Below are 22,452 nucleotides of genomic sequence, written 5' to 3'. Positions count from 1 at the left end.
AACACCAAGTTTTAACTGCGGCTCTAAAGACAAGCAAAATCTCCTGCTCACCAGCCTGGGGAAGACATCCTAGTGCTGACAAACCAAACCTTTATCTCAGAGAAGGCCTGGCAGGGCCACCATGACACCAGCCAAGGGGACGCATCACCCTGCGGGGCCAGTGCCAGCTGCGCTCAGGGACAGAATGGGCAAGGGCGTGGCCACACCTCAACCATCACTGGTTTAATGACCACTTGGCATGACTCCCTGGCTATGTACATATATATACACATGCAAATATATAACATATAAACAGCTTTTGTGTCATCTTCACACCCAAAAAGTGTGCCAGATGTGAGAGGCTGGCAGCCCAGACACATTAATATTGAGAAAGAACATTTCAAAAGCTGAGATCTCCAACGCACACATTCTCCCCTCGTGCCTCCTGGCTCTGCAGGGTGGGCGACTTGGCCTCACAGTTACGGTCCGTTCCCCGCGGCTCTCTAATCCTCCAGCAGCAGCTCCAGCTCCTCCAGTGGCAGGCGCACCCGGAGCTCCTTCTCGGTCATCAGATCCAGGACCTCCTGCATCTCCTCGGGGAAGTACTCCACAGCGTCCAGGTACAACACCTAGGGGCAGGCAGGAAGGCCACCCTGCTCAGCCCGCTGCTTCCCGTCAGCCTGGAGGCGCTCAGGAAGAAAGGGCAGGTTCCTCCTGTCGCCTCCACAGCCCACGCCCCCCTCAGCTCAGACTTTTCTAACTCGGGCCACACTGGGCATGCTCAGGAAGGACACTGAACTCCAGAGTGAAAGCGAGCAAATGCCAAGTGAGACCTTCTCTCTCACAAGGCAGGCCAGGGCTTGCTGGCTGTCACCCTTAGTTTGACTTCTGAGTGTCACCTGACCTGGGCTCTCACAGCTGGGCTGGGACATGATCCCAGCTCTTTCGGCATCTGGGCTGAACTCTAATCAAACGCTGGGAAACCAGCTACCCACAGCAACACTTACATGAAGCACTAACCCCAGGCAGGGCCAGGCTCTGCCTCCGAAAGGACATTTCACCAGGAAAAGGCTCTGGATCTACCTTGGGACAGGGTATGGCGTCCATGAGCCGAGCATCCCCAATGCCACAGGGGCAGGCCAGGAAGACACTAGCTGGGCAGAGACCTGGCAGGGAGTCTTCAGGAAGCTGAAGACACCATGGCGTTAACACTTACCTTTGCCCAAGGACAATTCTGAAGTGCTTTGTAGAATACACCTTTGCTTCTTTCTTTATTTCCTAAGGAAACCTGAGGTGAGGGGAGAAAATACAAAAATGATTAGTTGGCACAGAGAGGCCCAGGCTACACGAACACCCCTGGACTGGCGTGCACCAGCCCCTCGGCTGCGGTAAGCCCGCCTGTGCGGAGGGCCTGGCACCCTCACGGTGGCCGTGCGGCAGGACCAGGTGCCAGGGAGGGCTCTCTGAAGCCACTGCTGTGCGAGGGTCACTTTCCCCCCGCCAAACGGCCCCAGAGTGTCAATCCTGATCACGTCTGACTTTTTAAAGTCTGTATCTTCTCTTCTGCTGTGGGCCGTCACGTCTTGGCGTTAGTGCTTAAACCAAGGAGTGTGCCAGTGAGATGAGGCCAAAGACCTTATTCAAACAGAGAAAAGTTCTTCTACAATACTTAGAAAAAAACAGAAGATACCTACTTTAATACTTGCCATTTTCTGAAAACTATCTTTTAGAGAAACGACAGCCAGGACTGTGATCAGCAACCTTCCTAATGGGGCAAGTGGCATCGGCAATCTCAGTACCACTGTGTGGATGCTCAGCACGCGTTCTCTCTAGATATAAAACCCTCCATCCCAATTCAGCCACACAACCTCCTTCCCAGCCCAGTGTGGAAGGAGACCCAGCTTGAGGCCTCCGACAGCCCCTCTCAGGCCCCTCCAGGGAATGCAGCCCACACGGGCAGCTCCACAGGCAGCAGGCTGTGCAGCCAGGAGTGGGCACAGGCAGGCTGTGGAGCTGAAGTCTCTGTGTTTCCACCCACCCCCTCCTCAGACTCCCGTCCCTCAGAAGAATATTCTAGGGGATGCCAGCCCTGCCCAGCCAAGTGGCCGGTGCGCAGCACCCAGCCTGGGACCAGTGAGGACTGCTGAAACCCGAACAGTGGCATGTAGGGACTCCAATTTACTTCTCAGGAACTCCATCTACCAAGGATGGTCTTACTCCCTTTTCAATTTTTGTTTGCTTGATTTTTTTTTTCAGGGTCTTTGTTGCCTAGGCTGGCTTTGAATTCCTGAGCTCAAGCAATCCTCCCACCTCGGTCTCCCAAGTAGCCGGAACTCCGAGGCCAGTGCCTCTCAGTTAACTCCCACAGGAACCAGAGCTTGACCACCTTGCTTCAGGCAAGGCCCAGGCTGCCTCCAGCCTCTGCAAGTGCCACGCACAGGGCCAGCTGTGAGGCTCGGAGGACTCCTGAGATTCTCCCTGGGGTGAGCCTCCAGTTCTGAGGCTGAGCTTCTCAATTTATAACCAAAGAGCCATTGAGTGCTGCCCTTCCTTCCCATCCCAACATATATCAATGTCCTCTCTCAAGATACGGACAAAATGTAAGCCTTTTGTCCTTTTTGAAAGAAAAAAGAAAAACTGTATGGCTGTACTGTCTCAGCCATACACAGCTAATCCTGGAACCCAACAAACCTGGGTACACAGCTGGCTAGCCTCCCTCAGCGCCAGAGATGCCCTCGCTGTACGGAGATACGGAAGGGCTCGACGCCAAGTGAAAGCTTGGTGATGACAATGTGTGGCTTCCGTCCATGATTCCGTATTCTGAGACGTGGCCTTGTGTGTACCTTTGCCTTCTGACTGGCGCAGAGTCTCGAGGGAGGGAAGAGCTCATGGGCGCTATCTGGCTCTCCTGGTCCTCCTTCCTCACCTTCTAAACTGACAACTGAGACCCCTCCTGAAATTCCTAAGTCAGGATGAAACAACACAGGGAACGACTCTTCTTTGCTGGCGTTCCCATGGTACTGTGTCTGCCACCCCACGGGACTGTGGCCAGGTAAATGTCCCCTCAGGTCTTTGCTGGGAACCTAAGAAAACAGCTAATGGAGGAGCACAACTGCCATGATGGGTCCCTGGGTGAGTGTGTGATTCAGCCAAGGCCAGTCTCCCAGAGGGAAGCGGGACCAGAGACTTCACACACAGGCCTCGTCCCTCACACGAACCCAGGAACTGAATCTCATCCAAACCATCTGAGGAACTCAACCAGTAAGATGCTGGCCGGGCTTGGTGGCTCATGCCTATAATCCCAGCACTTTGGGAGGCTGAGGCAGGCAGACTGCTTGAGCTCACTTGTTCCAGACCAGCCTGGGCAGCATGGCAAAACACTGTCTCTACAAAAACATAAAAATTAGCTGGGCATGGGGGTGTGCGCCTATGCTCCCAGCCAAGGTGTGGGGATTGCTTGAGCTGAGGAGGGGGAGGCTGCTGTTGAGCCAAGATTGCAGCACTGCATTCCAGCCTGGGTGACACAGCAAGACCCTGTCTCCAAAAAAAAAAAATGCTCATGACTCAGACCTGAGCTGAGCCATTAATAATTCCCCCTCCATGAGTGCGAGGGAGGCGACAGCAGGGGGCAGCTGCCCATCAGCTGCGTCACTAGCGTCCCAAGTGTTCGCGTGCTCCGTGTGGAGATGCTATCTGGTGCTTCGCAATCACTTGTTTTGGCATTTGTCTATCCTCTTAGCCCATGTGTGCCGCCTCCCCATGGGGGAAGCAACATCTCTAAGAAAACAAGGAAGCCGAAGGTCTTCAGGCTTGTGCAAATTTTGATTCTCCTTTACCTCCTTAAAAGCAAATCTGAGCAACTGTGAACTTATACAATTTTTTTAAGTAATTTAACAAAACATAACCAACCTTGCCCAAACAAAAAAAGATACATTTCTATAATGCACCCTCCCTGTATTCCTGAGAGAAGACTGACACTCTGCTGAGAGGTTTATTCGTTTATGTGTGATAGAACTCAAGGGGCTTATTTTCCCTCCCACCAGCTCTTGTAAATGATGGGCTTTTAGGACATACCGACTCCTGTCAGCTGTCAACAGGATGGAAGAAATTATACTAGAAGGTAAAAGAAAATCTAATGATTCACAATTTAGAAATGCCACTGTGCCCTTTAACTTAAGAAGACCTCTATCAGCAATCCCATGAAATCAGCTAACTGGCTTATATAACTCATAGTTCCTTCTTTACTGTGTAGGTAGATGACCAAATTAAAGGATTTTAAGTATCTTGAAAATAACTGCAATTTTAGCCAAAACAACAAAACAATCAACAAGCCAAGCGCAGTGGCTCATGCCTGTAATCTGAACACTCTGGGAGGCTGAGGTGAGAGGACTGCTTGAGCCTAGAAGTCTGAGGCTAGCCTGGGCAACATGATGAGATCCCATCTTTACAAAAAATAAAAAAATTAACCAGGCATGGGCGTGCATGCCTGCATTCCCAGCTACTCAGGAGGCTGAGGTGGGAGGATTGCATGAGCCCAGGAGGCTGAGGCTGTAGTGAGCTGTGACAGTGCCATTGCACTCCAGCAGCCTGGGCAACAGAGTGAGACCCTATCTCAAAAAAAAAAAAAAAAAAAAAAAAGTTTGGCTAAAAGCGTACATTCACATTCACAAAATTAAATGGTGTCTCACTATATTTAATCTCTACGGTACTTTCAAATAAACACAAAGCTGCTTTAGAAATGTTGATTTTAGGCCAGGCGCAGTGGCTCACACCTATAATCCCACACTTTGGGAGGCCGAGGCAGGCGGATCACCTGAGGTAAGGAGTTTGAGACCAGTCTGGCCGACACGGCAAAAACCCATCTTTACTAAAAATACAAAAATTGGCTGGAATCATGCCTGTAATCCCAGCTACTCAGGAGGCTGAGGTAGAACAGCTTGAACCTGGGAGGCAGAGGTTGCAGTGAGCGGAGCCTACCACTGCACTCCAGCCTGGGCGTCAGAGGAAGACCTTGTCTCAAAGACAAAAAAGAAAACGTTGATTTATTTTTATTTTTTGAAATGGAGTTTCACTCTGCCGCCCAGGCTGGAGTGCAGTGGCATGACCTTGGCTCACTACAGCCTCTGCCTCCTGGGTCAGCAATTCTGCTGCCTCAGCCTCCCAGGTGGCTGGGATTACAGGCACATACCACCATGCCCAGCTACTTTTTGTATTTTCAGTAGAGATGGGGTTTCACCATGTTGGCCAGGCTGGTCTCAAATTCCTGACCTCAGGTGATCCACCCACCTCGGCCTCCCAAAGTGCTGGGATTACAGGCATGAGCCACCGTGCCTGACTGGAAACGTTGATTTTTAAAATTACATTGTAGATTGCATTTTTTTTTTTTTTTTAAGAGACAAGGTCTCACTTTGTCATCCAGGCTGGAGTGCAGTGGTATGATCATGACTCACTGACACTTCAAATTCCTGGGCTCAAGAAATCCTTCCACCTCAACCTCTAGAGTAGCTGGGACCAAAGGCTTACACCACCACACCCAGCTAATTTTTTAATTTTCTGTAGAGATGCGGTATCCCATCTTGCTTAGGCTGGTCTCGAACTCCTGGGCTTATGCAATTTTCCCGCCCTGGCCTCCAAAAGTGCTGGGACTACAGGTGTGAACCACTGCATGCAGCCCGAATCTTATCTTTTAATAACAAAACAATCAGGACCTAGAAATTCTTATCAGCAGAATGGCAAAGAAAATAGGTTTCTTTAAAAGGAAAGCTCTTAGACCATTTTGTAAATTGCCGACCTGAAATTAAACTCAGAGAAACCCACATTAAATTCCATTGCACTGAACAGCCCAGTAACTAGTCTTCAACTTCATTCTACCAAGTATTTAGAGGAGACAGACCACTTGCACCCTCTTGCCAAGTCCTGAGAGATGTGACATTATTCCATCAGGATTTCTTAGCGATCCACCAATGCCAAGAAGATGAGAGTGAAATCAGTCCTCCAGCTCTCCCAGGCAGGGGCTACTGGACACCTGCACTTTCTTATTTGCAAAGAAGAAATAGAGCTCTGCGTGAACACACAACATCTCAACATTTTCTTACCAAAAAGTTCAAATACATCCTCCACAGCAAGGGGCACTGGCTGCCACCGTCGCTGCGCATGGCGTTTTCAAACAGGGCTTGGATCCGATGTGTTAAGCCGGTCTCAGGAATCGTGGCGTGGATCTCTCGACCGTCTAACCTGCAAGGCAAAGGCTCACGTGACTCTGACACAAGTTCTCTCATCCTACATCACAGAAGGAAGAGATGCCTTAGTGATGACAAATGTCAGCAACAGCCAGATCAGAGAGAGTCAGGAGGGAGCTGTCCCTCAGGCATGGGGTGCTGTGTATGGGGTTGCTCCAAGGCCAGGAGAAGGCACAGACCGGGGGTTCTGTGGTTTCTACACCACACTGAATCTGTCTCAGAGTTACACAAAAACCCCCAAGCCTCTGTTTTCTAAAGAAAGCTACCCTTTAATCAACAGAATGCAAATTCTACTTTACAGGAAGAAAAGGCCTTTAGATTTAAAGTAGAGAAGGCGGGCCGGGCGCGGTGGCTCACGCCTATAATCCCAGCACTTTGGGAGGCCGAGGCAGGTGGATCACGAGGTCAAGAGATCGAGACCATCCTGGTCAACATGGTGAAACCCCGTCTCTACTAAAAATACAAAAAATTAGCTGGGCATGGTGGTGCGTGCCTGTAGTCCCAGCTACTCAGGAGGCTGAGGCAGGAGAATTGCCTGAACCCAGGAGGCGGAGGTTGCAGTGAGCCGAGATCGCGCCATTGCACTCCAGCCCGGGTAACAAGAGTGAAACTCTGTCTCAAATAAAAATAAAAATAAAGTAGAGAAGACAAGGCTCGCGTGGAGGGAACAAAATCCCAATGGAATAAAACGTGAAATATTATCCAAAGGCAATTTTGCCTTGTAAGGTCAGACTGAAGCAACTGCAAAGATTCTGGGAAAACAATGATGCCTACGCTAATGTGTCCCCAGATTAACATTTAACCTTCAGAGAGAAAACGCTGGATCAGGCCGGACGCCCTGGCGCCCTCCTGTAATCCCCGCACTTTGGAAGGCTGAGATGGGAGGATCGCCTCAGCTCAGGAGTAAGAGACCAGCCTGGGCAACATGGCAAAACCCCATCTCTACAAAAACACACACACACAAAAAGCAAATTGGCCAGGCGTGGTGATGCCTGTAGTCCCAGCTACTGGAAAGGCTGAGGTGAGAGGATCACTTGAGCCCAGGAGGTCAAGGCTGCAGTGAGCTGAGACTGCACCACTGCACTCCAGCCTGAACAACAGAGTGAGACCCTATCTCAAGAACAACAACAACAAAAAGAAAATATCGTATCAAAGATGGCAATGAAACACGACACTGCTGTCACTAGGAATGCTGACAGAAGTTCCCAGTCATTCCGCACTCTGTGCCAAGCACCTACCTCACTGACCCTCAGAGAGACCCCTTGAGGTAGGTTCTTCATTCCCATTTGACAGAGAGGGACTATGAGAGGAGAAGTGGCCTGCTCGAGTTCACCCAGGCGAGAAGAGCTGGCACTAGAATCCACAGAGCAGACGCCCAGCTCCTGTGCTCTCAGCTATCAGTCTTTTCTGACAGCTTTTCAGCACTCCCATGGCCTGACGGTCACCACCCATGCACAGAGAAGCAATATTCACACTCCCCAGAGCACATCCAGGAGACAGGGACCAACTCCTCTCCTGAGAGGCACCGCTACTTTGTGTCTGGCTCGCCTTTCAATCCATTCTTTTTTGAGATGGAGTCTTGCTCTGTCACCCAGGCTGGAGTGCAGTGGCACAATCTCGGCTCACTGCAACCTCTGCCTCCTGGGTTCAAGCAATTATCTTGCCTCAGCCTCCCAAGTATCTGGGACTACAGGTATGCGCCACCACACCCAGCTAATTTTTGTATTTTTAGTAGAGACGGGTTTCACCATGTTGGCCAGATGGTCTTGATCTCTTGACCTCGTGATCCACCCACCTCAGCCTCCCAAAGTGCTGGGATTACAGGCATGAGCCACCGCGCCTGGCCTCAATCCATTACTCTACAGCACTCACATCCCACACAGGTGTTCCGGGCACCATGCCGTGTTCATCCCTGTATTCCCGAGACCCGGCAAGTTGAGGGGAACACAGCCAGCATTCCATAAACATCTGTGGGGCACACGAACAAATGTCTGTCTGGAATTACCTCTGAACAGTTTCCACTAGTCTTTTCCTCATTTTCTCAGCTTCAATTGCAAACAGCCAAGGTTCCAAGAGTTTAGCAGACCTGGTGATTGTGTCAAAAAATCTCCTGGTCTTGCTGGCGCTGTGGGACTTATTCTGAATCTGGACATAGGACCTCCAAAGAACCTGGTTGCCTGGATACAGCTTTAAAGCCTGTGAGAGTGCCTCTCGCAGAGGGGCCAGCGGGTAAACACTCACTTTCATGTGGAATCTCAGCAGGCTTGCATGCATCAGTGTGATGGCTTCGAGAACACTGCTCCAACTCTGGGAGCTGGCACTGTTCCCCTCGCCAGAGCCTTCTGGGAAAACAGAACCGTGCAGTTTGGCAAATACCTGTTCGTATATCCGTACAGCAGCACCAATCCCGATGGTCAAATACTGGAAGAGCATGAAGCATTTGGCCAAGCTAATTAGGCGGGTACAGGAATCGGTGGGAGCTGGATCGGAGACACAGCTGTCACCCAAACAGTCCTGCAGCGCGTGCTCGTAAGCCTTTCGTGCTTTCAAAATGTGAACAGCCAACACCTCTCCAGTATAGGGCCCGTAGGGGCTGCTCTCGGTCAGCTTGGTTAATATGTGAACAGCTCGAGCGGAGGCGGCCCCTCTCACTTCCGGCAACAGCTCCACCTCCAGCTCGGCATAGAGCAGACTGAGCTCACAGAGTTCAGAGTCCTTCAGTCCTTGGCTTCCTGCCGTGCCGAGTGCTGTGTCAAAAACTTTCCTAGCATCCTCTGTGTTGCCAAGCAACCACTCCAGATGGGCATACTGCTTCCAGAGGCAAAAGCTGTTGCGGTTTTCTGGCTCCTTAAGGAGATTCTTGGCGAGTTTTTTGCAGTTCTTCCCTTGTGACTTTAATCTCTTCTTGTTTTTAGTGTGCAGACACCACATGACCTACAGGAGAAAGAGAAGAATGACTCTAGGTGCTCTGTAATTTTAAGGCATCTCTCCACACTGCCAACTCTAGAAAGCATTGGCAGTGTAAAAAAAAAAAAAAAAGGCATCTACACTTCCTTCATCACGGGCCTGGTAAACACTGAGGCTCTCTGAGCTGGAAAAGAAATGAGAACTTTAACCAGGGCCACAGGTGCCCCCAGGTTAACAATCCAGGGTTCCAGCTAAAATCTCTATAAACAAGGCTGTTATCTACAAATGTTCTTCTCCATAGAGATGTGGCCACACTTTATCACACCATTTAACACAACCTGGTGTGTGTAATCTGTAGTTAAGACTTCAGAAGTCTTAAGAGAGTCAATACTAACTGTGGCCAGCAGAGGGCAGAACAGCTGATCCGGACTCATTTCTAGCAGATAGAAGGAGGAGGGTAAGTATTATAAGTAGCTTATCTATTTTAATAAGCTCCTGAATGCTCTGACGCTGCTTTAAAACTGTTTCGAGCACTCACTGTTCATGTAGTGACGGGCTGGTAAGGCAAGACAATACAATAAACAGCTCAAGAGTCACTGGGGTTGCCTGACTTGTTCCCGTCTGTCTTCGCTGCAGCCCCTCAGAAGGGCAAACACACAAGGCGCCATCAGGGTCACTGGAGGAGGCGGCGCTGGGGCATAGTTCCAGGGAGAGCACTTGGAGCCTTACAATCCCGTTTATAAACACCGACACGAAATGAAAAGTCCCCAGACACGGGAAGAGACTCGAATTACCTTTCCAATCTCATACTGTAACCAGGAGAAGCAGAGCTGAGACTTCTCTTTGCCTGAAAACAAAGGCATGACCAGGTGGAAGACGTTGCGGATGAACTCCTCACCCTCTCGGTTCTGACCCCTGGTCCAGCGAGGACAGCCCAGCCGGTCCATGCGGCCCACACTGCTGGCCCCGGAAAACAAAGGGTTGAAAAAAGTCAAGGGCTTTTCATCATAAAGTCCATTGTCAAAGATGCTGTTCTCATCCATGGCCAGATAGAGACAGGAGGCTGGAAGAGTGAAGCCAGAAGGCACACCCAAGAACTGCAGAAAGGCCTCCACCAGCTGGAACTGCAGATCTTGGCTTGAAAGTCTGATCAAAGACTGCCCAATATCATCAAACAACACCTGCAACCAAGACAAAAAAAAAAAAAAAGTGACCCATGTAACAAACAAAACCTGCACGCTTTTCACCACTCTTTATATGCATGCACTAATGATTCAACATTATTCAAATTAAATACATTTTAAATAGAGAAGAGCTCAGCTCTTTGTTAGCAAAAGCCAGAGGCCTTGCAAGACAACCTGGACAGCGGGAGGGTAACTGTTTAGTGGCCCTGTGGTGCCATAAACATTTCCACATGTGGGGAGGCCTGGGAAGGAGAGAAGACGTGAACGGGTTTAAGGCAGGAGCTTTCAAAGTATCCTGACGGATCTGTAGAAAATCTGGAAACATGTTCACTTCTGAAAGCATACGTAACTGCTTTTGTACTCTGATAACGCATGATTGTGAAAAATTGTTTATTGTAAGATGGAAGATAAGAACTTTGCTATTTGTGGTTTCCTTGGACAAAACTGCCCCAAGAAATGAAAAATATGCTCAAAACTAGATAAACAGGTGCAAGGTAGGAGGGAACCTACAGGAGCGATGGAGCATGTTAAAAGCAATTGTAAGAGCCTAATACTAACTGTGAGTGTCTATAGCTGAGTTCATGTAATCATTTAAAAACATAAGGCCAAGGAGGCCACCCTTTGTGTCCTCGTGCTGCTTATCTGACTGGTCTTTGTGGCTCTCAGCAAAGAGGACATCACAACACAAGCACTATCAACTAGAGTATGTGGGACTCAATCAAAACCATCAATTAATCAGAAAGCTGCTTCTTTGTGTTAAAAATAAATTAGAAAGCTTTTCTTCCCCAGGCTTTGATTATAGAAAAAGCTAAATAGAAGAAGAAATTGCTCGCAGCAGCAGCCTGCTCCAGAAATCTGCTTCCAGGAGGCTGCTGGGACTCGGAGCCTTGAGAAATGACTTCCAGAAGGGTGTGAACTCTACAAAATCCTCAGAAACCAAAGAAAGATTCCACTCTTCTGCAGACATTCAGTTTCAGTGAGGCAAGGGGCCTCAAGGGCAGTCCCCTTAGCCTTCCAGGGAGCTGAGGCTTCCCTAGAAGCTGGCTCCTCCTTCCTTCAAAGACCACCTCTGTCTCTATCCCTACTTCTCTGTGTCCCCACTCCAGTCTGGCCACCCCATTCCCTACTCCTCAAACACTCCTCGCACTCCGCGACCTTCACTTGTGCTGATCCCTCTGCCCAAAGCAGATGCCCCGTCATCAAACAAATATTCCTTCAACATCCAAGAAGACTCACTGAGCGCTCACCACAGCACAAACGCTGTTCTAGGCACTGATGTGACAGCAGTGAACAAAAGGGATAAACTCCTTGCCTTCAGGGCACCTCATTTGTAGAAAAGGTCACAGAACTCCAAGACACAAAATTGGTATCTTGTAAAAATGGATCAATTCCAAGTATCAAGGTAGCATTTCTTCATTTTAATTTAAAACCTCCAGAGCTGCTGGCCACAAAACACAGGGCAGCATGTACCAAGTCACATGGTAACATAAATGAGGTAACACGGGTGAAGTGCCTGGCACGCTAAAGGTGTTCAGTAAACGCTAGTTTCTTCTTCTGCAAGACACGCTGATGTCAACTGTCCAACACGGACCCTACAGCCAGCCCCTCATGTCTTCTAGAGTCCAGTCTACCTGCTACAGCTTCACGGACTCAAGAGTGGGGTGGGCAGAGCGGACACAAGGAAAGCTCTAGGATAGGGATTCCGAGTTTTGTAAACAATCTGTATGTATCCCACAGGGTTCCTTCCATGTGAAAAATTAACTGAATCACCTGGAAGACCATCTCCAGAGGGGTGACCACAAGGGCCCACCACCTACTAGGGGACAGGTGCTCTCTGGTCAAGTGCCTATATGCTCCTATGCTCCCCCATCACCAAGGAAATTCTACAGATACCCAGCAGGAAGGAAGTTTCCACAGATGGAAAGGAGCGGGTTTACATCTCCTAAGCCAGCCAAGTGCTCAGAAAGCTCCAGGGGCCTCCTTTGAGATAACCAAAGTGCACCGGAATGGAAAGCAGGCAGAGGCCCCCGGTCAGCTTCCACCTGGGCAGAGGGTACGTGCCTGTCTCTCAGGATCCTCACAGTCTTCCTCGGTTTGCTTCTTGGTCTTATCAGGGCGCCAGGGCCGCCAGTGCCTCTGGTCTCGGGAACGCTCAGCAGCAAGCCAGATCTGCCACCTGGGAAGAGTCTTATCTTTTATTTCCTGATCGTCCTCTTCTGGTTCATCGTCATCCTCGTCTAGACAAGAATGAGACTTCTTCACCTCATCAGCATATAAAACCACCATCGCCACTCAATCAGCTATGTCAGGGAGTGCTGGGCACCCACAATGCCAAGATGTGTAAGAGCCATGCCAGCCTCCCCAGATACTCTGGGATTTAGGAACTCTATTGTAATCAGTCAAGTCCTCAGGAAACAAGGAGGACAAGATGATAAAATCATAGTATTTTAAATATTACAGTGATTAAAATGGAAATGACACATATTCTACAACAGTACTGTCCCACAGAACTCGCTGTGATGATACAAATGCTCTACGTATCTGCATTAACAGGTAGCCACATGTGACTCACTGGGCACGTGAGATGTAGCTAGTAAGGAACTGAATTCCTTTTTTTTTCTACTTTTTTTTTTCTGAGATGGAGTCTCGCTCTTGTTGCCCAGGCTGGAGTGCAGTGGTATAATCTCGGCTCACTGCAACCTCCATCTCCCAGGTTCAAGCAATGCTCCTGCCTTACCCTCCTGAGTAGCTGGGATTACAGGCATGTGCCATCACTAGGTCTGGCTGATGTTCTGTATTTAGCAGAGACGGGGTTTTGCCATGTTGGTCAGGCAGGTTTCGAACTCCTGACGTCACGTGATCCACCTGCCTCGGTCTCCCAAAGTGCTGGGATTACAGGCATGAGTCACCATGCCTGGACTGAATTCTTAATTTTATTTAATTTTAAATAGCCACATGTGGCTAGAGGATACTGTATGAGACAACACAGTTTTTGAATGCTAAATGACATTTAATGGCAGTATTAGTTTAGATTTTCTTAAGTCACTATTTTTTTAATACAATTTATTTAATAAAAAGTCACTATTATTTTTAGCCAGGGACCTTATAATTAATTATGACCTATGCTCCTTAGAACTTGCCTTTTAAAAAGCCAACTCAGGGTATCTAATACTTTGTTTCCTAACTCTGAACACACAGAATGGAAGAAGAGAAAAGCCAGAGTTACTGTAAAGTTCAATGTTAAAAATAAATAAGGCATATAAAATGGTACAGCCACACAGGAAACCACTGTGGCAGTTTCTTACAAAACTAAACATGCACTTAGCATAACTGCACTCTTGGGCACTTCTCCCAGATAAATGAAAGCCTATGCTTACATACAAACCTATATGCTAATGCTCGGGAGCAGCTTTATTCATAATTGCCAACACCTGGAAGCAATCCAAACATCCTTCAGTAGGTTGAACTGTTAAGCTGTGGTCTATTTACATAATGGAATACTACTCAGCAATAAACATGAGCAAACTACTGATACATGCAACAATATGGATGTATCTCAGGGAAATTATGCTAGATTTAAAAAGCCAGTCTCAGAAAGTTACACACAAAACAACTGTTGCCAGGGATGTGGAAAAATGGGAACTCTTGTGCACTGCTGGTAGGAATGTAAAATGGTGCAGCTGCCGTGAGCCGTGTGGAGAACAGCACGGCGTACTAGACACGGGATTCCCATGTGATGAGGCAATTCCACCGCCGAGAATCTGCCAGAACTAAGACGTTCACGGCAGCATTATTCATAATGGCCCAGAGGTGGAAGCAACCGAAGCGTTCACTGATGAATGGACAGACAAAATGTGGTAGATACATACAGTGGAGAAGTGTTCAGCTTGAAAAAGGAAGGAAATCCTGGTGCGACATGGATGAAGCCTGAAGACACTATGCCAAGTGGAATCAGCCAGTAACAGGTCAATTGCTGTATGATTCCACATATACCAGGTTCCTAAAGCCGTCAAATTCATAGAGACAGACAGTAGAATGGTGACAGCTAGGGCCTGGTGGGAAGGAGAAATGAGGAGTTTGTCTTTAATGGGTACAGAATTGGGGAAGATGAAAAAGTCCTGGAGGTGGATGGAGGTGATGGCTGCGTGACAGTGTGAATGTACTTACTGTCAGTGAACTGTATACTTAAAAACGATCAATTTTATGTTATATACATCTTACAACTAAAAAAAATTGTTAGTAAGTTATATACCATATGATTCCATTTATATAACTTTCATGAGATAACAGGATAAGAGAGAGAGAATAATGTTTCCCAGGAGTTAGGGAGGGGGAAGGGGCAGATGTGGTTAAAAAAGACAGCATGAGGGAGCCTTGCCGTAATGAAACAGTTCTGTATCTTGACGTGGTGTGATTACACAAAGCTACACAAAATGAGAACTGCCTAGTACTACAGAGACACACACACACAAATGAGTGCATGTCAAATGGTGAAATGTGAGTAAACTCTGCAGATTGTACCCATGCCAGTTGCCGGGTTCTGACGCTGTGCTGCAGCGTTACCAGTGGAAGGAACTGGACGAAGCGTGCGTAAACCTCCTAGTACATTTTTACTACTTCTTGTGACTCTATATTATTTCAAAATAAAATATTTTTTAAAACCCAAATAAACACATAATGTATATATTAGCATTCTATTATTCTACCAATATTCTGTCTAAATGCTCTTCTGAGTTTCTTAAAAAAGAAACTAAAATTTAACTATTTATCACCTTCTTCTAAAAATCTGTTTAAAGTAATCCTTTAATCACTCTGAAAAACTCTTTATATATGTATATAGACATATATACACACACACACACACACACATATATATATATATATATATATATATATATATATATATTTTTTTTTTTTTTTTTTTTTTTTTTTGAGACAGAGTTTCACTCTGTCATCCAGGCTGGCCTCACTGCAATCTCTGCCTGCCAGGTTCAAGCAATTCTCCTGCCTCAGCCTCCAGAGTAGCTGTGACTACAGGTGCCCACCACCATGCCCAGCTAATTTTTCTGTTTTTAGTAGAGATGGGGTTTCACCATGTTAGCCAGGATTGTCTTGATCTCCTGACCTCATGATCCACCTACCTCATCCTCCCAAAGTGCTGGGATTACAGGCGTGAGCCACCGTGCCCAGCCTGAAAAACTCTTAAAAGAGAAATTACCTTTGTGAGCCATATATCAGACTTAGACACCTGAATCTACTACATTACGGACTCAAAAGATTACATGGCTTTGGACAGACATTCATGAATAACAATTACACACTAACAGAAAGTAAGGACAAGAGAGAAGAAACACGCTATGAGAAACGCTCAAATGTGTGATGAAATCAACTATCCTCTAAATGCTAACCTTGTCAGGATAACTAAGAGAAATTAAAAATAAAAACAAAAACTGATTAACTAGGTCTGCTGGAATCAAGAAATTTTGCAGCCTTTCTTTTGACCCTCCTAGTGTTTTGGAGGACTTCCATTAAACTCATTAGAAAGAAATTCATAAACAGCAAAAGTTTACCCATAATGGGAATGTGTGAGAAGCTTGCAGAGAATGTAAGTACCAACACAAGTCTCTAACTTGATGCTAGAAGTCAAGGTTTTAATATTAATTTGCGGCTTAATTTGCAGCCAGGCTCAGTGGCTCACACCCATAATCCCAGCACTTTGGGAGGCTGAGGCAGGTGGATCATGAAGTCAGGAGATCGAGACCATCCTGGTTAACACGGTGAAACCCTGTATCTAATAAAAATACAAAAACTTAGCTGGGCATGATGCCACGCACCTGTAGTCCCAGCTACTTGGGAGGCTGAGGCAGAAGAATTACTTAAACCCAGGAGGCAGAGGTTGCAGTGAGCCAAGATCATGCCACTGTACCCCACCCTGGGTGACAGAGCAAGACTCCATCTCGAAAAAAATATATATATATGTGTGTGTGTGTGTGTGTGTGTGTGTGTGTGTGTGTGTGTATATATATATTTAAATATATATGTATTTTTTAAGTGACCATTAGACATCTGGAAACTTATCAGAAGTAAAATTATTCTGTGGATACTACTATGAAAACTTTATCATCACAGAAATAGAACACAGCCAACTGTGTAACAGATACTATGCTTGTAATGGGCTCGCTCTCTAACAAAAACCAAACAAAACCAAAAAACCGAAAAACGAAACCTAAAAACACAGCCCTTTGCTAAGTCAGTCACTCAGAGAGTTACTAATCAGACTTCTGTTTCTTGGCTCTTGCTCGTGCGGTCTTGCAGACTCAGTGGCTGAGTGCAATACCTACTTCCGTTTCATGCAGGCTGTTTTTCTTCATATATAAAACCACTGGTTAGCCTGAGCAGCAGTTCTCATTCTTTTTAGAAAGGAATACTCTAGGGAAATCTAAACAGCTGAGCCTCCAACAGCCCCAAGTGAGGCATGATCACTGTCTGATGGCACTCCCCAGAGGAGAGCTACCCTAAAACACCTGAAGGGCCCCTCTCACTTCCCAGTGGTAACAGAAATGCTAGCCTGCAGCTCTGAACTGCCATGGAAACAATACCTAATCCGAAGTTTTCATGGTGCCAATGAATAAACAAAGAAGGTCATACCTCGCAAGGAGCCATTCTCCTGAGTCCTTGTCCATTGCTCTTTCCCTACAGAACTTTCAATGAAACCACTGCCTGGCAGATCTCCCTCTATGCTGGAACTGCCTTTGTGAAGCAGTTCCTAAATGTCTAAGAGTTGTGCTGTCCAATACGTTGCAAGTAATACATGGCTATCAAGCACTTGAAAAGTAGCTAGTCTGGGCTGGGTGCCATCTGTAACTGCAGCACTTTGGGAGGCTGAGGTGGGTGAATTACTTGAGGTCAGGAGTTCGAGACCAGCCTGGACCAACATGGTGAAACCCTGCGTCTACTAAAAATATAAAATTAGGTGGGCATGATGGTGCATACCTGTAATCCCAGCTAGGTGGGAGGCTGAGGCGTGAGAATCCCTTGAATCCAGGAGGTGGAGGTTGCAGTGAGCCAAGATCAAGCCACTACACTCCAGCCTGATCGACAGACCGAGACTCTGTCTCAAAAAAAAAAAAAAAAGTAGCTAGTCTAAACTGAGATGTACTAAAAAAAGGATACAAAATACCTAGTTAACAATTTTTTTCTTTTTAAAGCATGCAATTGGCATCTGAATCTCTGGTTAATTTTAAAATATTGATTACATGCTAAAATGTTTTGATATACTAGATTAAATAAAATATACTATCAAAATTAACATCATCTGTTCCTTTTTACTTTTTTAAAGTGGCCATTAGAAAATCTGAAATTATACAAGTGGCTCGCATTGTATTTATATTCGACAGCTCTGTGTTAGAGTATAAATCTGGAAAGTACTTTGGGTCATCTAGAATGACAGTTATATAACTGCTAAGTAATACTTTATAATATTCCTAAAAAGGTAAAAAGGTAAGTTTTTTTTCAAGTATCTGTTGGTCTGTACATTGCCAGGACGACAAAAAGACTGTCTGAAATACATACTAAAAAAGAATGGGGTGGGGTATGGTGGCTCACACCTGTATCCCAGCACTTTGGGAGGCTGAGGCAGGCAGATCACTGAAGGTCAGGTGTTTTTGAGACCAGCGACCAGCCTGGCCAACACGGTGAAACCTCATCTCTACTAAAAATACAAAAATTAGCTGGGCGTGGTGGCAGGAGCCTGTAATCCCTACTACTCAAGAGTCTGACACAAGAGAACTGCTTGAACCCTGGAGGCAGACGGTGCAGTTAGCTGAGACAGCGCCACTGCACTCCAGCCGGGCAAAAGAATGAGACTCCTCCATCTCTTAAAAAAAAAAAAGAAGAATGGGGGTTGGGGTGGTTATTAACAAGGGTCTTTCTTCAGCTGCAACCTATAAAAGGAAAAATTACAGAAACTTTCAAATCCCGAAAGCATTATGTACTGAAGGAGTAAGTGGACTGCTTTAAAACTTCTATGGGGAAGAAACAGTCCATTCTCCCATGACATCTATGTAACATTTTTGACATTTTGATTTTTGTGCAATGTTCTGAAGCTACAGATAAATAGCTTAAACAGATGAACAAATAATCATGAGGATGTAAAAACAAATTCCAGAGGAAAAAGATGTACACGTCTTCACTGGGAGGTGACTTACCTGGGTTGATGACCACCCAGCCACCTCGCTCCTGCTGGTGCATCCACGCCTTCCAGCCTCGGGCTCCCTTCTCCCCAGCCCGGGGCTCTCCACTGTCCCAAAAGGGCTCAAAGAATTCTACCTGTTCAGGTTTTAGAATAGATGTCAGACTTCATTTGTACAAAACTGCTGAGTCAGTGGGCAAAATGAAGCGTATGATCCTTGAAATCACGTTTGCCAACAGTCTTTGAAGTAGATACATGCTACATACCCAAAGATAGAAAAAAGAATGATCTACTGTGACAGGCAGCTTCCAAGACAGCCCCCACAACCTGACCCCTGCCTCATGGTTTTCATACTGGCATGTGAGCTGGACCTGGTGATTCTAACACAAGACATATGGCAGAAGTGATGGGAAGTCCCTCCTGAGATTAGGTTACAGAAAGACCAGTCAAGGTTCAGCAAGAAGGGTCTCCAGCTGCGTAGGAAGTGGTTTCCTAGTTCTTATCTTGCCAGGCCAGTCTAACCATGGACAGTGGCACTGGCAGTTCACCTAGTGCCACTGACCCCCAAGCTAGTCCCTAAAGTCATGCTGCTTTCAAGATATTTTGAGAGGAAGGTTCCAACAAGACAGACTAGGAGCTCTTGAGCACCATCATACCTTAAGTAACTATATATTTCTAACACCTGGCACAATACTCAATGCCTAACAGGGACTCAATAAATACCTGTTGACACAGATCCAAACAAGGTAGGCAACCAGGGAATAAAAAGGTCTGCTTTTTTTTTTTGAGAGAGAGAGTCTCACTCTGTTGCCAGGTGCCAGGCTGGAGTGCAGTGGCGCAATCTCAGCTCACTGCAACCTCCACCTCCCGGGTTCAGGCAATTCTCCTGCCTCAGCCTCCCAAGTAGCTGGGACTATAGGCGCACACCACCACGCCCAACTAATTTTTGTATTTTTAGTAGAGACGGGGTTTCGCCATGTTGGCCATGATGGTCTCGATCTCTTGACCTAGTGATCCACCCGCCTCGGCCTCCCAAAGTGCTGGGATTACAGGCATGAGCCACCAAGCCTGGCCTACATTTTTTTTTTTTGAGATGAGTTTCGGTCTTGTTGCCCAGGTTGGAGTGTGCAATGGTGTGATCTTAGCTCACCACAACTTCCGCCTCCCGGGTTCAAGGGATTCCCCTGCCTCGGCCTCCCAAAGTGTTGCAATTACAGGCGTGAGCCACTGCACCCAGCCTAAAGGTCTGCATTTTAAAGCCTGGCCCCATTAGCGCCTCCCTCATTCATTCGTGCATTAGATCTGCAGTGTGTGGTAAGCAGCTCACTGGCAATAAATCTTTCCCTATGGAACAGAACGTGAACACTGTAATGAACAGAAATGTGATCATGTTATCAACTGGAAACAGGACTGTAAAGGTGAGCCAATAACCTACTCAATGAAAGCTTTTGTAAGAAACCTTTTGAAGAGGACAAGCAGGCTTCCAGTGGGCACAGCAAGGGCCAGGAGCCCCAGGATTATCCAGCCTGAGCCCTGGGCAGTGCCACACACGCCTGGAAGAGCATGGCCTCCAGGAGAGTCACGTCAGGGCAAGCGTCCTGACACGTCAGTCGTCCTCAGGAAGGGGAACCAGGAAGACTACGCGCCCTCCTTAGAGGTCTGGCTCTTGTAAGAGAAAAGAAAGTTTACTCAAGAAAAAGAAAGGTTTTTTTTTTTAAAATAGTGTGATAAATGAGTATAATCAATTTGTTTATTCCGCAGAAACACAGACCAGTAGTATCAGACCTGCCTGTGTTAAATCACGCTACTATGTTTATGGTAACAATGTCTCTCAGTTATAAAGGCAATATGCAATGTGATTAAATAAGAAACTTTATTCCAAAGCTGTCATGTAAATGCTTTGGAATTACATGCGCTGTAGCACATGGATCAGGGTTGAGAGCAGTGGTCCTTGATGGATCACATTTGTAGGCAGAGCCCCCCACCCATCGCTCTGTTCTTATCACAGGGGATCTTATGAAAGGGGCGGGGAGGGGGTGAGAGAAATTCAGATCCTGACCCACAAGACTCCTTAGAGTCAGCTGAGAAGCACTTCTGTAGTACAGCCTGGTCTTAAAATCTCAAAGCATGCCTTAAAATTACTTTGTTACACGGCTTATTAATAATCAATTACAGCAATTTAAGTAGTATAATTCTTTAATCCAACTTTTTCTAGAGGTAGCATGATAAAAACGGTCTCTACTGGCAATTCATAAAACCCACACAATGGAGACCTTGGCCTCTCAAGAAACGCTTTTGAAATGTTCACCGTAAATTCAGATATTCTATTTATCTTCCACTAGACATCTTTATAGAGTAGAAAACTGAGTTGTCTTTAGTGGAAAAAGGTAAAAGATACGTTTTCTTATTTGTACAGCTCTATAAAAATTGTTTATTTCTTCACTTCATGTATCTCAAACACTGGCAATGCTCGCTTGTCATCTAAAAGATTAATCCTTCCCCATCAGGATCATGGCTGACAAGGTGCCTACGTGTCATTTCATTTGAACTCTAGCAAAGATTGTGGGTACTTATTAGGTTCATTGGGGAAGTGATGCAAGACCCAAACTGGAACGTACAAGGGTGGAAGAGACAGTAAACCTTCATAGAAGGTTTAAAATGGCATGACAACTGCTTCCCTGACTGGGGGAGCTAACCAGCACTGAAACAAAGGCAGAAAGAGAAGAGGGGAAGGAAGGAAGGAAGGAAGGGAGGAAGGGAGGAAGGAAGGAAGGGAGGAAGGGAGGAAGGAAGGAAGGGAGGAAGGGAGGGAGGAAAGAAGGCAGGGAGGGAGGGAGGCAGGCTTCCAGGGTGGGTCCTCAGAAAGCCCTTATGTTGTGAAGGAGGGGGAAGCTTCTTTTACCTATCCACATCTCACTAGTTTCATTACAAAACTGCTTGGATAAGTGGACTATTTCTCAGAAGTCCTCCTCAGCAGACTGATATAAAGGAGGATATGGTATTTTAAAAACACTACCGCCACCTCTCATTACCCACACCTTCCCCCTCTCCCTCCAGAGAAGGAGATAGAAAGGAGAGAGATGAGGTGAGCCGAGCTGGGTACCTGTCCTTTGGTAGGCATATCTTTCAGGCTGTCGGGTTTGAAGAATGTGAAGTCCACCATGGCCTGGAACAATGAGATGGCCTTCTCAGAGTGGCCGGCCTGCCGCAGAAAGTGGCAGTGCTGAAGAAAGAGGGCTGCAAACAGGACGGCAGAGGGGAAGAGGCCTGGTTGGTACCATTAAAGGGAAAGAACGTGACTTCTCAAAAACAGGCAATTAACACACCTTTACCTGCAATCACTGTTAATTTCCAAAGCTGTGATACATGCCCTGATTTACAGTGACTCAAACAGTATTACAATCCAAGTAGGTTTGTTCTAATTCTTGTACAAAACACAGAACACAAATATTAATAATAAAAACTGTATATAGTACATAAAAATAAGTCAAGAGGTTGGTCTGAATGCTATCAAATAATCAGAGTTCATTATTACAAGAAAAACAATAGAAAAAGGATGGCGTAGCAAATTTTTATCAGAAAGCAAAGAGCTGTATTCAATTGATCACTAGATGGCATGAGTCACCAGCAACTTTCATCCCATGTTCAGAGTCGGCTGTAAACAAATCAAGATTCCACGTCTGAACGCTGCAGTTCATCTTACTTGTGGTACAATTCCAGATACTAAATAACAGCTATTTGAGTAGATCACAAGCAGTAACAAATTCAAGACTCTGTGTCAGTGTGACACATGCTTATCATTTTGGGAGCAATGCATTTCTATCTTTAGATGCCAACAGGAATTAACGTGCAACAGCAGGGGTCGTGATCAAATCAATCCCCGCTCTGTGCCGGACACTGAGCTAGACTCGTCACAGATTATCTCCTTCACTGCACACCACAGTCCTGTAAA

General features: G+C 46.5%; 1 protein-coding gene across 3 annotated transcripts in view; it reads right to left on the bottom strand.

Annotated features, from left to right (window-relative positions):
* Positions 1-205: 205 nt before the first annotated feature.
* NRDE2 (NRDE-2, necessary for RNA interference, domain containing) overlaps positions 206-22,452 on the bottom strand; it is a 55,100-nt gene continuing 32,853 nt past the window's right edge. For 2 of the 3 annotated variants that reach the window (XM_003939864.4, XM_010350579.3), the window contains exons 7-14: positions 21,604-21,737; positions 18,517-18,637; positions 12,371-12,546; positions 9,920-10,306; positions 8,224-9,152; positions 6,075-6,213; positions 1,196-1,267; positions 206-608 (exon numbers count right to left, since the gene is read on the bottom strand). In XM_003939864.4, the coding sequence (XP_003939913.1) occupies positions 483-608; positions 1,196-1,267; positions 6,075-6,213; positions 8,224-9,152; positions 9,920-10,306; positions 12,371-12,546; positions 18,517-18,637; positions 21,604-21,737 (2,084 nt within the window). In that variant the 3' untranslated portion in view covers positions 206-482. Of the gene's footprint in view, positions 609-1,195; positions 1,268-6,074; positions 6,214-8,223; positions 9,153-9,919; positions 10,307-12,370; positions 12,547-18,516; positions 18,638-21,603; positions 21,738-22,452 lie in introns of those variants that run through there. The other variant, XM_010350580.3, reaches the window with a different exon arrangement.

This window comes from Saimiri boliviensis, chromosome 2 (genome assembly GCF_048565385.1).
Source record: "Saimiri boliviensis isolate mSaiBol1 chromosome 2, mSaiBol1.pri, whole genome shotgun sequence".
Taxonomy (NCBI): domain Eukaryota; kingdom Metazoa; phylum Chordata; class Mammalia; order Primates; family Cebidae; genus Saimiri; species Saimiri boliviensis.
The sequence above is the reverse complement of the archived record's forward strand: the minus strand, read 5'-3'. Positions and strand labels throughout refer to the sequence as shown.